Below are 15,732 nucleotides of genomic sequence, written 5' to 3' on the forward strand. Positions count from 1 at the left end.
CAAATTCATTTTAAACAATTAATGTGTTTGACATCTCAACTAATACGTGTGGAGGTGACTGTCATTAGGGGACTAATTTGGCTGTAAAGAAAACATTCTAAAATTAAGAACCTAATTTAGTACACACTGAAGAACTACAGTAGTGAGCAGTAAACAAGTACGGTTGTGAAGATACCATTTACTCCTCAGGCATTGGGAGCACACGCCACTGGCTGCACAGAGGTGGGAGATCAGTGTACAGCTTCCCCTGACCCCGGGACCCAGATTTGGCGGTGAAGTTGCACCCAACCCTAACACAGCACAAAAACTGGGTCAGTCCCAGGAGTAACCATTATAGTGAAACAGCAGCAACGATATAAAAGCTTTGTCACAATATTTCATGGCTATAATGATCTGAGGAGGAACAACTAAACCAAGTAGTTCCAAAATAATTTAGTTTCAAGTTTTTGAAAGTTCACAATTTTCTAAAAGTATAAAAAAGTGTTACAAAAGCAACTTTATAGATGTATGCAATAGTACTCAAATGGCAGGATTTAAAGCAGGTATAGCACACCCCAAATTTTGATGAAAATAAGAGAAAAACTAAAGCATACCCATTATGGCCTCTAAATACCAAATTAAAGCACTGCATATTTAGGATTTTATTATATATCTGCAAATACTGAGAAAATAAACCTTTGTTAGAGTGCAATAATTTTTAAACGTTTCAGAAAACGAGCCTGATTTTTTTTACACTAAAGGCCCCTTTTACACTGCCAGGTAAGTGTAAAGAATTAGTATAAATGAGATTTGGGCCCAATAACTGTAGCACAACAGTTTGTCTCTTAATTTTTATAAATGTGTTTTTACAGTTGTCTGGATATTTCAAGTTATTTATACTGCAAGATTTCCAGGGCAGGGATGGTGTCTTCCTATTTATACGTACAGTGCCTACTACAATGGGTGTCTAATAAGGTTGTCTCTAACCATCCAAGAGCCCTTCTGAAACTAATTAGAAACATACTACACACTTACAGCTTCTGATGCAAGGATCTGAAAGCGTTTTGCCAACAAAAAAAAAAAGTCTTCAACACTGCTCTGAGGTAGGTATTAACTTTCTTCGGTAAAATGGAGATAAGTGACATGTCCCAGGCATAACATAGTACACGCAAAATAGCTTTTCAATTGATAAAGATAGTTGTGATTAGGGGTCATAAATAAACGCTGTTTTAGTAATTGTATTAAAAATAACATTGGCTTTATATTCTTTTGCTTTTGTTATTCACACAAGTTGGATAAAAGTCTTTTTGAGTGGAAGGAATATTCCCTTATAGTGCTGTATATAGGAGGTATTTCTAAACTAGAAAAATCTCATTTTGGCATTGTACACGTATTCCACTGAGGTTTAAATATTGCAGCTCTGTCATCTTAACCATGTTTCACAATACTACATTCCACCTTTTAATTTAGTGTAGTACTGAGACAGTTGGACTATATGGTAAGGTATCAACTTGTGCACTTTGTAGTGCAACATAGAAATTTACAAGACTACATTAGAATGCATGTCTTAAGAGACCACTCAGTCTAGTGGATAGTGTTGAAGATCTTTAAGAGGAGTCTGGGCACAATACATTCCAAATGGTATTGACTCTTCCCTCAATTCAGACATTCTTAGCGATAGGTGAGACACTGTAACTTTGGGTACTATGAAGGAAAGGTATACAGATGACACTGAATTAAAAAGACAGCAATATATGATAAGCTGAAGCAAAAAATTTTAAGATTCCAACTTAAACCACTGAAATTGTGAGGACATAAGTACCATTTTGATATGCACCAGTGGGACAAGAAATTATGATTGGCGATCTCTGCTGGGGAAAGTTTTGAGGTGGTGAAATCATTAATAAATACTACTTTGTTTATTGCAATTAGATATATCACAATTATTACAAAAAAGGGAAGGTGATAAATCCTTTAAGTTATCCAGTGCAAAATGGAAGCACCCCACCAGGTCCAGTCCTGCTCCCACTGAAATTTATAAGCAATGTTTAGACTTAGAATGAGCAGGTAGAACTCCACTGAGCTCAAAGAAGTCACACCCACCTTACTTAAAGTTTGGATATGGTCCAGTGGGCATTTAGCCATTGACTTCAATGGGAGGAAACAGGAGCAGATCCACTGTCTTAAAGGTGCAAAATCAAGACAAAACATTAACACAAAATGAAACAAAGACACATTAAATAGTAGTGTTTCCTGATACATACTTCAGATTTTCAAATGAGCTTTCTAAGAGGGAAATGATTTACATATCTAATGAAATGATTTATCATTTTGGAAAAATCCATAGTATTTTTATTTCAAGTTTATATTAACTATAAATATCTAATGACAGGAAACACTTTCCCCACATTTATGTGCTTTGTTGCCCCATCATTTATGTCTTCTGTTCTTTGCCTTTTGGAGAAAACATCACATTGTAAGGCTGCCTTCTTTTTGGACGGTGACAGGGTGCAAGATCCTCTTTAATATAGCCTTAAAAGAATAAGAATAAAATCAAGGTAAAGATTTCAAAACAATCTGGTTGAGAGACGGTACAGTATAAAAGCAAAAGTAAAATGCATTTAACAGACCACTAAGTTTTGCCTACCACAAAGATTTTTGTTTAAAGTATTTTTTATTTTTGGAAACTAATCTGACCCTGCCAGGGATCATTTAGAATGCCCTCAGCCAATGAAAACATTATCTATTAAAAAATTAAACATTTAGTTATATTGATTTACACTAGTTTCCTAATAGCTAATTCAGATTGAATATACTGAAGGGCTACTGAGAAATCAGGCTGTCAAATGTTCAACTATTTTGCAACTCATTACACATTTCACTGTCCTCCCTAATAGAAGCTTTTATATTTTATTTTAGTAGGTTATTTCTGTAAGATATATAGAAACACTGCAAAATATGAGTTATTTAACACAAGAAATCTGTTTCTGAAAATATTTGCCACATTCTAATTTATCAAAAGCACTCAATTCAACTTCTCTGGACACATGTATCATACTTAACATAACACAGGCCTCTAAAAAAAGGCTGCTGTCTCTGCTTATTTTTGTGGATAAGTACAGGATTTATATTTGCCTTCATATGTGTCAACTTTGCTCTGTTCACAAGTACTTAATTCATTAAAATCAAGTTTACTAGTAGATTCCTTCTTTGCAAATGGTGAAATGCTTTGTGTGACCCACAATTAAAATATACAAAATCACTTCAAGGGATTGCCAAGGACGAGCCATAACGTACCACCTATTTAAATAACATTCTGTTTTTGAATAACAATTTCAAATATCACATTATATATAGTGTTCCATTTAGGGAACGCAGCAGTGACTTATGACTACTAATAGGACCAATGGTCTGAGCCCAAAGTTTGAAATTCCTTAAAACAACAGGTTCAAATTTCAGTAAGATTGACTTAGCCCTTTATCCTTTTTAAGTAGCTTAATTAGCACTGCTGTTCATTGTTTGACAGTTTATTGCATAAGACATCAAAACCTAAATTCCCTCTAAGCTGTGCGGCCGCGCAGAAGGCTATTAAGGGCCGTGCAGGCGGGGAGAGGCGCCTCTCCCCCGGCCCCAGCCTTGGAGCTGCTGCGGCCAGGGGAGAGACGCTGTTTCCCCGGCCCCAGGCTGCTGCAGCGAGAGAGGGCTGGGGAGAGCCCTCTCTCCCTATCACAGTCCTGGGGCAGCCTGCACCCAAACCCCTCATCCCCGGTCCCACCCCAGAGCCTGTACCCCCAGCTGGAGCCCTCAGCCCCCCCCCGCACCTTAACCCTCTGTCCCAGCCTTGAGCTCCCTCCCGCACACCAAACCCCTCATCCATGGCCTCACCCCAGAGCCCGCATCCCCAGCCAGAGCCCTCACCCCCTCACACCCCAACCCTATGCCTCAGTCCTGAGCCCCCTCCCACCCTCCAAACCCCTCGGCCCCGCCCCCACCACACACCACCTCCATATTAGTGCACATAACAAAATTCATTCTGCACATAAAAAATTAGGAGGAACAATGATCAAAACTCCATCTCTTCTGAGAGTGGGCTGAAGATCCCATAGCACTTTTTGACGAGGTATAGCCAGTCACTTAATTACACTTGTGGTTTAATGTTGAAAATATTCAAGCAAAGCTGTGTCAGTTAATTAGTCAAAGACAGAGTAGTACAATACGAAAAGGAGACATACATACTGACAATCAGTCTTGCAGCGTTCACCTTACACAGGTCTTTTCAAATGTATGTGTTTGACATTACCTATATTTATACTACAGTTGTTTCTCTGTACATCAGCCAAGATTCAACCCACCAGTCTGTACCAGTTTTTTGTCTTGTTTTTCTGTATTGTCCTCTACCTTCCTTATCTTTGTGTTGGATACCACATTCCAGGTACCAGGAGGTGTCTCCATGGCCTACTAACTGTATCAGAACACACTATGTGTACACATCTTGTCTCTGACAGGTTTTGTATTTGCCTGTACCAAGAGCAGAGTTATGCTGTTGTAAAGCGTTATGGGATATATTTTTGTATGAGTGAACAGAACTCTAGGAAAAGCATAATACAATTGACATTGGTATAGCTTAGCATAAACTACCCAATGTTCATACATGATATAATGTGTAATACATATTAATGTCATGTGCAGTATGCATAATATATGTTGCCTAACATTCTACTTGGAAAATATGGGGATTCAACCAATTATCCCGGGCCAAGTTTTCCTGCAATCCACCTTAAAAATTGGAGAACAGATAGCTCTGCATACCTCTATAATTATGTTATAATTTATTAACATTTAGAATGTAGATGTACTGTGGTAATTAGATAATAAAGAGCTCAGAAATGCATGGGGCTCTTAATTCAGAATTTCAGTCCCTTTGAAGATATAGATGCAACTCCTTACAAAATGTACGTTTTAAAGCCATTACCCCATTCAAGGGAATGGTGGGATTGTTTGGTATAATCAAAGTGAAAACTCTAGCACATGAACATCTTGTCAAACAAGTCTTTCAACTATTTCATTGTTTTCCACTCAAAATATCTAAGTGCAGTCAAACCCCGTCATAACGCGCCCCGCCATAGCGCGAAATCGGATATAACACGATCACAGGTTGGCTCCCCTTTAAGGTACAGTATAATACAGGTAGGTACTGTACCAATGGTCCCCAACACCATGCCAGGGGAGAGAAGCTGCAGCCCCGCACCTGCCGGGAACAGAGAACTCTGGGGCTGCGGGCGCCGGTGCTCTCTGTCCCCCACAGGTGTGGGGCCGCAGCTTCTCTCCCGCTTCAAGAGGAGCCGCGGCTCCCCGCCTGCTGGGGACAGAGAACTCTGGGGCTGCGGGTGCCGGTGCTCTCTGTCCCCCGCAGACATGGGGCCGCAGTTTCTCTCCCGCTTCAAGAGGAGCCGTGGCTCCCCGCCTGCCCGGGACAGAGAACTCCGGCTGCGGGCGCCAGTGCTCTCTGTCCCCCACAGGTGTGGGGCTATGGCTTCTCTCCCGCTTCAAGAGGAGCCGCAGCTCCCCGCCTGCTGGGGACAGAGAACTCTGGCTGTGGGCGCCGGTGCTCTCTGTCCTCCGCAGGCACGGGGCCGCAGCTTCTCTCCCGCTTCAAGCAGGCTCCTCTCCCCTGCTGGGCACTAGGCACCAGGGGCACTAGGCACCAGGGGCACCTCAATGCATCGCTTTGGGGACCACTTAAAACCTGACTGGTTTGAAACCCCGCTATACCGCGAACCCGCATTTAGCGCGATGTAATTTTTTGGATCCCAAAGGTCGCGTTATAGTGGGGTTTCACTGTAGTTGGATCCACGCTAAAGGCAAGCTGCCTGCAAAATCTGGTTTTAAGGCTAGAGCATTTGAAACGTGAAATATTTTGAAGCACCATTACTCTAGAACAGCATAATAAAAAAATCCACACATTTTTAATCCAAACAGTAGATCCATGTGTTAGTAACTCATTATTGTGCTAGCTTTAAAGAAGCCATTGTAGGTTATTTATACAAAGAAAGAATAATCTGTGTAAAGAAAAGTCTTAAGAGCAGTTTGTGTTTTTGCAATAAATCAGGATATATGCATAAGAAAGAACAAACCACAATGTTCAGAAGGCAACCACAAACAACTGTTGACAGTGCAGCCATTTTATCATACATCCCCATTCATTGTGGTACCTAAGACAGCTATGAAGACACATCAATTCATCTTGTTATTTGAGGCCTTAAGTAGCACAATCAACCAGGTTTTCACCTCTAAAAATTCAGTTCAAGTCTAGCTCTAGGTTAGAAATAAATATGGTCTTAATTTAGTTCTGTGGGAATTCTTCCAATATCCTCCCACTCTATCCCAGTTCTTAGGACTTCTCTTCACATTCCCCCTTCCCAATATCCCAGAAGCCACTGAACAAATGGCAACATTTACTCGGGACCTTAGCTGGTGGTCAAATGGAATGTGACAGGGCTGTGTAGGGAATCTTTCATTATGAAATGAGCATCTTAGTGTTTTTAATAGTTCTGTTTTCTCAGCATCAAGTTTAAAAACAAAAACATACAAACTTTCCAACACAACAATTTTATATACTCACCTCTTTCCACACAAGTTTGAGTGGAAGGAAATCCAACCTCCCAGAAGTTTTCTGGTGTACTAGGAGGAATGTAGCGGAATCTATGTCTTGAACAAGCAGCTAGCTTCTTTTCTCTCTCCCCTTCTGGAATATCTGCATAATACTAAAAACAGACATTGGAAAATATGAAATAGGTCATAAAAATGAACAATGATATATAAGAGGCAATTACATTACTTGTATCGCACTATCACTACAGATTATTGTGCTTAAATATATACACATTGGTGAGGCTGGCCAAAATTACAGATTTAGGTTTGCATATCCCTGACCTCAAGTGTTAGTTTGTTAAACTTGACTTATTACATATTTCATCCTTATTACTATAACTTTAAAAATGCACCCTAAACAAGCAACTGTGTTAGTTCTATACACTGCAATATGAAACAAAACAAAAACAAAACAAAAACTCACACACGTGTAACTACTCGTGTAAAATTAAGCATGTACATAAGTCTCTGCAGAATTGGGGCTTAAAACTGTTTGGAATATAGACAGATCAATAGAAGAATCAAAGTTAACCAATAAAAGTAGTAATATTCAGATCAAGATAATTGCATTTTCAGGTATTAATGAAACACAAATAGTCCATGTGCCAGATTCTCTGTTGTAAACACAAGGCACAAATTAGAGCAGCTAAGAAGCTGGTCTAACCTATACCCACGAACTATGATCCCTGATGAACTATCTGGAGCACACAGTGATCTGGTTTCCTCCTCTTCTCCCCTCCCCAGCAACTGTGCTATGGGCTGCAGGGAGAAAGGCATAGCAGTTAGTTCTATGCCAGCTGGAAACTCCCCACTCACAGGGAGAATCCCATGCAGGAGAATTATGGTGACTCTCTATATTCCGTTTGTGCTACCTGAACAACTCAAAAGAATTAGATCAGGGTGAAAATCTGCCCTACATACACTGAACCAAATTCTGCCTTCATTAACACTAGCGCAATGTCACTGACTTCAGAAAGAACACAATATATTCCAGTACACCCTGAGTAATACCATAGTTAAAAATAACTTTTTTAAGAGTCTGGTTTACATGGTTCAGTCATTTATTAGAGTGTCTCTAATGTGCATCATGAAAGGGAATAATTTTCATCCTTCTTCTAGCATTATAGACCATGCTTCTGGCCAAAAGCTCCTGTTAATGCCAGTCTGCAATTTAGACATTATGAAGTACTGCAGTATTTATGCATCCAGCACTGTCTTTCCAAAGCTTGAATATATGATTTAATTCGATTAGCAATCCAACAGTTTTGTGCTATCCAAACTTTTATAGTTGGAGCTCATCAAAAGAGTAAGTAATCTTGCCAAAATACTACAATGGTATGACCAGAAGAGAGAAAAATCAAGTTAAAATCTACTTTCTGCCTGGCTGGACTAAACCTGGAGTAAGAGACAGGAAAGAAATGGAATGCTCATCCAGTACAGGATTGCTTTTATTAATGGGATGCCCCAAAGTTTTGTTTTGTTTCCCATCTCCATCTAGTGCTAGTAAGATGCCACACAAGGCCTGCCTACTGGGAATGCTAAAGAATACTAGCAAACTAATTCTCTCAATATTTGTTGGAGAAACATAAAGCAATCAAAAACCAAAAAAGAAAGGATGTCAGTAGTGATGATGGTGTGGACAGCAAAACAACCAGAGCACTGAGAGAGGGCTATTAATGAGAGACGACATACAGTAAGATGAAGAGATGATTGATTGTACTGTTTCTGTAGTATGGGGTAAGTGCAGGCCTGCCTGAGACTGAGGTACTTTAATATAAAGTATTGTATATGATATAAAAGGTTGAGTTGGTGTTATCCAGCATCAATCTGACAGCAGAACAAAATCTGTTCTAAATGTCATAGTTCTAAATGTCATAGTTAGTACATATCTGGTGGCATGCAGGCTCTCTGGGTCATCAAAGAAGCAAGAGGTCTTAAAGAGATTCAGTTCTTTAATAGGCTGTACCAAGACGCTCAGAGTTTCCCCTTTCTATCCTGCAAGACTCCTGGTTTGCAGGTTACACAGAAGAGCTAGATCTGCAGACATGATTCATTTAAAATTATTTTTTGCTTTGAACAGAGGTTTTGGTAGAAAATCTGCCAAGAGAGAAATCCTAAGCACTTAAACATCAGGAATCTACCTGTGTCTTAATCGCTCTACTGATGCAAAAATGTTTGCCCCTCTCTTTTACATCCAGTCAAGATGTCTTATAGGTGCTATAAAACTGGTTTTGTTAACTTGTATAACTGTATGTAATTAGACATTGCTCACTTCCATCTGGAGAACACACTGACATTCTTTGAAACTACAGTACTATGCTTAGAAAGCTAGATTAAAATTTCTTCCCCACCACACAAATCCACAAAAGAAGTTTAGCAGTATGTGTTTGAGATTATAGATAGGCTGATGAAAAGCAGAACAGCAAACAGGTAATGACTATTTTGTACAGTCAGCTTTCAGTGGCCAATGTTAGAAAACATATCAGAATAACTTTTTTTTTTTAAAAGCAGCCAACTAAATTAACAAGAGATATCATACAATGTCTGTTTAAAAAGAAAATCCACATCAGCCAATCAGATTAATGATAGCTAAATATTACTTAAGGATAATTAGAAATAGGTCTAAATCCTAAACTGTCCTAAAACAGATTAGGAATTTTAAAACAGTATATTAAAAACCTCATATTTTTCTCTATCAGGCTTGTTGTAAACAAATTTTAGGCCTAAACTACTAAATTGTCTGAACTGCTGGGGAACGGAGTGAACTGGGATTAAAACAATTTAAAAGCTACAGTACTATTTTCTGTGGAAATTAAAAAACAAATAATCAACAGTAACAAACTGAATTGTCATCATTTTGAAAGAACCAGAAAGTAAGGCTTTTAAATTTTAGCTCCATTAGAACACTGGGGACAGGGGTGAATATTTGCCAAACAGCAGAGGAAAACATTGACAGAAGCTTCTAAAGGGGCAGTGTAGCTAAAGGATAGGAAAAAAAAAAGTATAAACAAGCAGCCAGTGTCCTATTAAAGATGCCATTTCAAACCCAAAATATGTATTTTCATTAAAAATTGGGTATAAAGTCATCATGACTGAGAATGCAGTATCATCAGGGAAAAATATAATAGGGAGTTACCACTAACTTGCAAAAATTCTGTTTGGGAGCAGTCTTGTTGGAGTAGCTCTTATAGATATCTACATATTGAGTAAAAATGAGAGCCAAAATCTGATGTTAACATATATTGTAGTGTTAGGTGCCAGAACCGGATATGGAAGTGGCTTCTCATCTAATGAGGACTATGTTTTCAATATTGATTCTCTTTTGGAACTGTGAATGGACCGGGTATGCAGACCTATGCAGACAATTAACCAAGTGGCAGCTTCAGTTAAGAATTTTTTCAAATCCAGTCATTTTAGTGCAATGTTATTGCCAAGTATTACATACAATCTTGGATGGTTTACGCTAAAAATAAAATAAATAAATAAAAATCTTTCCTCAAAAATAAATAATTAGAATAAAAACAGAATTCGAATGCTTGTACATTACGAAATAAAGTCTACAAATGTTTCCACGATGTTACTTGCCAAAATATAATGAGAACTGGGTTCGTTGAGAGGAAAAGTCCTGTAGCATGCAGAGACAGGAAATTAAAATTGTTAATGCATGGCTCTTGGCACAAGAAACAGAATAGAGCTGCTTTTTTTTTAATGCTCTGTTTTCATTCAAACTCTCTAGATTTCACATATTTTGGAATGGAAAATTTACTTTTACAGTCAGCTGTAAATAAAACTATTTGCATTAAAACCACATTTTAGTGAAGGTTTTATCAAAGGGATTTTTCATGAACTTGTTTTGTTCAAGAACATACAAATAAGCCACATTACTCAGCTGAAGAAATTTAGCTATCAGTTGGACAGAATGGATGTTAAGAAAAATATTGGTTCTAAATAAGAGTGGAAATTAAGCAATAAAACTCAACAGGAACTCTTATTAGCTCATTAATCCACACCTCAGACATGTTGTGAACTATGAGATTGTAGCTCAATATCTCCAGCAGATTGAAAAGTATATTAATGACCAAATGAAGCACAATCTATTATACACATAAAATAAGAGTAACACATCTATAATGTGCCTGAAAGCATTTCAATTACTTGAAAGGGAGAAAAAAATGTAAAAATGTCTTTATAACTTTTTTCTCTACCCTTTACATCAGTGGTTTGCAAACTTTTCCAGTGGCCCCCCCCCTCCCCCTTATCATTAACGGAATCTGTCCATGCCCCTCCCCCCCCTTCTATTACTGCACAGCCAAGGCTTCCTCAGCAGCGGAGCTTGGGCTGAAGATAGGGAGGGTTGGGGTGGAACTGGGGATAGTGAAGGAGCTGGGGCTAGAGGCAGAGCTGATCTGGAGGTGGAGAGGGAATGAGGGCAGAGCTGGGATGGGGGCAGATCAAGGTGCAGAGTGGGACTGGAGGCAGAGCAAAACTGGAGGCTGAACAGGGTTGGAGGCAGAGTGGGGCTGGAAGTGTGGCGTTCCTCCTTGCCTCCCTTGGGAGCTGGCCTGGGCCCTGCCACACCATCTCCTGAACATTCCTCTGTGCCATGGGGGGGGGGGCATGCCCCACAGTTTGGGGACCACTGCCTTGCATTCTACTTTACATTACACTTGTTGCTTAATCTAAAAAATTGGTGAGTTATACAACATAACATGTATAAGTTTTGGGGACTGCAGATATGTACCGGATATCACTAAGAGTCAGCCTGCTGCTCTGACAGTCAATGTGCAAAACTATACTGTAACAGTCAGTACTGACAAATCACGTTATTTTCAAAAGGATGACAAGCAGTTGCGGTGGGCTAAATATTCAGTCTGGTTTATAAAGGTACCTGAAATTTTGACAGGCAAGTTTTGTACGCATTCGTACATATACATGCATGTGCAGGTGCAATTTTATTTGAATACTTGTTCCAGTATATACATTCAGAAAGAAAAAACAAAACATAAATATACCATGAAGTGCAGCTTAACATTACAATTCTATCTCGGACCCAATTCTGGATATCTCAGCTTTAGCAGAAGTAGTGCTATCACTCTCTTGCTGAGATACTGGTGGATCAACCATTCAGTGGTTCTCAAACTTTTGTATTGGTGACCCCTTTCACACAGCAAGCCTCTGAGTGTGACCATCCACCACTTAGAAATTAAAAACACATCTTTGATATTTAACATTATAATAAATGCTGGAAGTGGAGTGGAGTTTGGGGGGTGGAGACTGACAGCTTGCGACCCCCTGAGAGGTCACAGCTCCCAGTTTGAGAATCCCTGGGGTAGTTGATTTATTTTTTGTTAATTGAGGCCTCACTGACATAAGGATTTGCAATGCCTACTCCTTTTAGTAGATACAGGAAAGATAAGTAAGTAAATGCCAATGCTATCATTCCAAGATGTTGTTTTATCTAATTATTTTCCATTATTACAGTACCTAATTTTTATTATGGATCTCTGCAATGGCCAACAGCTTTAGTACAACTGACTTCTTTGCCACTTGATTTACCAATACTCACGCTTCTATGTTTTTAATTTGAAAAGCATTTCAGGCCTCTGGTAGCAAGCAAGTGAAAATAATGCAAGACTGACCAAAACTTAAGAGTTTTACTTACTATTTCACATTCCTTACAGGTATGGCCCAGCAATTTTCTTCTCTCTTCTCTCTTCCGAACAACCTCAATATGAGGAAAACCTAACACAGCATTTTTTCTGGAAAGCAAAAGGAAAAGTTACTAGGGGCATGTCTACACTACTCCGCAGTGCAGACTACAGGGTTTGTTAATTGCAGAGTGCACCAAAATTCTGTGCTCTAACTGCCCCCATTCAACTCTTTCAAATAGGACTATGTTAATGCAAACCAGGCACCTTTTAGTTCACGTCAGCAGCATCCACATGGGGCAGTTAGAGTGCAACAGTCTGGTGCACTCTGTGATTCACCCATCATAGTCTGCACTGTCACGCAGTGCAGACATAGCCTAGGTTTTCATTTGATAATGTATTTCTTTGGGAAGTTAAAGTGTTTATTAACCCAATGAAGCAGACAGCAGCAAGGAAATAATAGCATTTCACTGGGACAATCTAACAGATTATCTGAAAAAACCTCAGCTTCCTGACAACTGGCATATAAAAAGCTATCTTTCACATCAGAACATAAAGGAATAATCTGTAGCCAAAAGAAGTTGATGTTTGGTTTTTTTAAAGTAAGTTGTCTTACATGTATCTATGCTCCTCTGTGAAAGAGGAGCTGCTGACCATCTCATCTCTACTTAATCCTGAATTGTATTAATTTATCGCCTGCCCCACTTAAGGTTTTAGGTTTTTTTAGTAAATGCTTCATGAGTGCCATGATGTTTCTACGTGTTTGCTCCAACTGTATGGGACTTTTCAACTTTGCATTTTCTTTTTAGCAAGACACAATGTCAGTCTCTTTCCTTTGCAAAGTTAAAACAGTCTGGGTATAGAATGTGTGAGCCAGCCAGTAAATTGAGTGCTTAATGGTATTATGAAATGAAGACTAAGAGGTTATGGTGAAAACAGGAGACGAATGGCAAAAGCACTAAGATATATAGTGGTCTGTTGAATGTTCCTTATTTAATGTCCACAGGAATTTCAAAAAGCTTGATACAAAACAAAAAGATTGAGACACTGAAATAACCCTCACTTATAAGAAATCTGTATGTTCTTTGGCCTGGGAGAAGAATTGAATACAGGAGCTAGCCAGCGACTCCAGGAAGTAGAAATAGGAGCAGCCAAAGTAGGGACTTTTTTCAGGTTTGGACATTCCACTCAAAACTGTAGGAAGTTCTCTGACTTTCTCTTAGGGTGACCAGAGAGCAAGCATGAAAAATTGGGATGGAGGTGAGGGGTAATAGGAGCCTATACAAGAAAAAGACCCCAAAATTGGGACTGTCCCTATAAAATCGGGACATCTGGTCACCATACTTTCTCTTCCTTGGGCAGACAGCCTATTTACGCCAACCCTACCCGCTCTCCAGTCTCTTCACCACAGCTTCACTCCATACCTGCCCCTCCTTCCCTTCTCCCCGGCCCTGTCCCCCATCTTGCTCTCCTTCCCTTTTCTTTCCATTTAGCTGATCCCTTCTTAAGTACCACTCCCCGCCCCACCAGTCATGTAGCAAACATGATGTTACCTGATGTTTGCTACCATCACATTGTTTATTCTCCTTGTATGTTATATCTCTTCTCCCACCCTGTGTCTGTCTTATCCATTTAGATTGTGAACATTTTGGGGCAGGAACCATCTACTACTCTATATATTTATATAGTGCTTAGCATAATGGGGCCCCGTTCTTAGCTGGCCCTTAGGCACTACCATAATAAACATGATAATACATAACTTGAGCTACTATGTGTTTTGGAAAAACATCACAGATTACAGAAGCATGCTTTTAGTAAAAGAGTAACATTTCCTTCTCTTTATTAAAAAGTGACAAGCATTCCTCTCTTCCAACTTTCTGTAGTTTCTCTTTCCGATTCATCTTCCTTTTTTGGAATGATGTATGGAATGATTTCGCAGTTTTATTTTATGAAAGGATAAGGTCTCTTCAGAGGGGAAAACCCAATCCTCTCACATTAACAAAAATGTTGCATTACCTTTCATCACTTTTAAAATATGGCTCCACAAAAGCTTTCTGCTTGGTTTTATCTTGTTTATTCTCATGCTCTGTAAATAAATAAAAACATGCCATAAGTCTGTTAATGAACTTGCCTAGGCAGAATGACCATAAAATGATTGAGCAAGATATACTGCATAAATTACAACAGTGTTAATTTTAAAAATTTAGCATAAAATTATTTTAGTTAAGCATTATCTACCTGAACAAAACCATATGCAGATTTCTCAATTTTAATATTTCACAATTATCTAATTGTCCTCTAATGTGCTGAATGACAATGACAATGTCCTCTAATGTGCTGAATGAGATCAAGCTTCATGAAATACACAATCAGCTTTGAGGCAACAGATACAGTGCAGTAAGGGAAGCATGAAATAGTGTGAGCAAGAGGATTGAAATGGTGTGTGAGTGAAAAGTAAAGAGATATAGTGGGAGATGTAAAGTGGAATGAGGAAGAGCAGGGAAAAGAGAGCACAAAGAAGAGAGAGGTTGCTAGGATGCAAAATATTCAAATAGTCTTAGAAAGAGCTCCTTGAAAAAAGAATTACCTCCCCCCACATTAAATTGAGTTAGTAACTGCAACCAAATCAACGCACTAACACCAAGAATCGGGGATTCCTAGAACAGCCATCCTACTGCATAGCCCCTATGTTAACTTCTGTGATACTTCCCTGCTTCTGTATGAATGCGAAATAAGTCACTTAATGCAGCAGCTTTTAAATGGCTCTCTATTCTCTTAAAATTCTGGAATCCCGAATGAATTCCTTTGAGTTTCTGATAAACAGAATAATCACTTATTTGGCATATTTCTGATTCTAGTGGGATTGTGTCCCAATTAAGAAGATTCTCCTTTAGTTTGACCAATCTAATTACAGTAACTCCTCACTCAAAGTCGTCCCGGTTAATGTTGGTTTGTTCTTACGTTGCTGACCAATTAGAGAACATGCTCATTTAAAGTTGCGCAATGCTCCCTTATTATGTTGTTTGGCAGCCGCCTTGCTTTGTTCACTGCTTGCAGAAAGAGCAGATTGTTGGAGCTAGCTGGTGGGGGCTTGGAACTAGGGTGGACTGGCAGCCCCCCTATCAGCTCCCTGCTCTCAAAAGTTCCCTGTGCGGCAGCCCCCCAGCAGGCTATCAATTGCCTGGCAGTTCAGCTGTCCCTCCCTGCACTGCCGTGTGCTGCTCCTGCCCTCTGCCTTGGAGATCCTCCCGGGAGCAGGGGGAAGAGGGGTGCTAATATCAGGGTGTTCCCCCCCCCCTTACCCTACTTCCATAGAGCGGGGGGGAGGGCATGACAGGACTCAGGACAGAGGGAGCTTGCTGGCAGCAGCAGCTGTCTCAACTTGCTGATCTACTTAAAAAGACAATGTACTTAGAGTGGGCTTAGCCTATTTAAAGGGGCAATGCACGTCTCT

General features: G+C 39.5%; 1 protein-coding gene across 2 annotated transcripts in view; it reads right to left on the minus strand.

Moving 5' to 3' along the window:
• Positions 1 to 417: 417 nt before the first annotated feature.
• The window catches only part of RBBP8 (RB binding protein 8, endonuclease), a 63,754-nt gene continuing 48,439 nt past the window's right edge, over positions 418 to 15,732 (minus strand). For both annotated transcript variants that reach the window (XM_045005415.1, XM_045005414.1), the window contains 4 exons: positions 14,295 to 14,364; positions 12,293 to 12,389; positions 6,602 to 6,743; positions 418 to 2,511 (listed from right to left, as the gene is read on the minus strand). In XM_045005415.1, the coding sequence (XP_044861350.1) occupies positions 2,414 to 2,511; positions 6,602 to 6,743; positions 12,293 to 12,389; positions 14,295 to 14,364 (407 nt within the window). In that variant the 3' untranslated portion in view covers positions 418 to 2,413. The remainder of the gene's footprint in view (positions 2,512 to 6,601; positions 6,744 to 12,292; positions 12,390 to 14,294; positions 14,365 to 15,732) is intronic.

The sequence above is a fragment of the Mauremys mutica genome, chromosome 2 (assembly GCF_020497125.1).
Source record: "Mauremys mutica isolate MM-2020 ecotype Southern chromosome 2, ASM2049712v1, whole genome shotgun sequence".
NCBI lineage: Eukaryota > Metazoa > Chordata > Testudines > Geoemydidae > Mauremys > Mauremys mutica.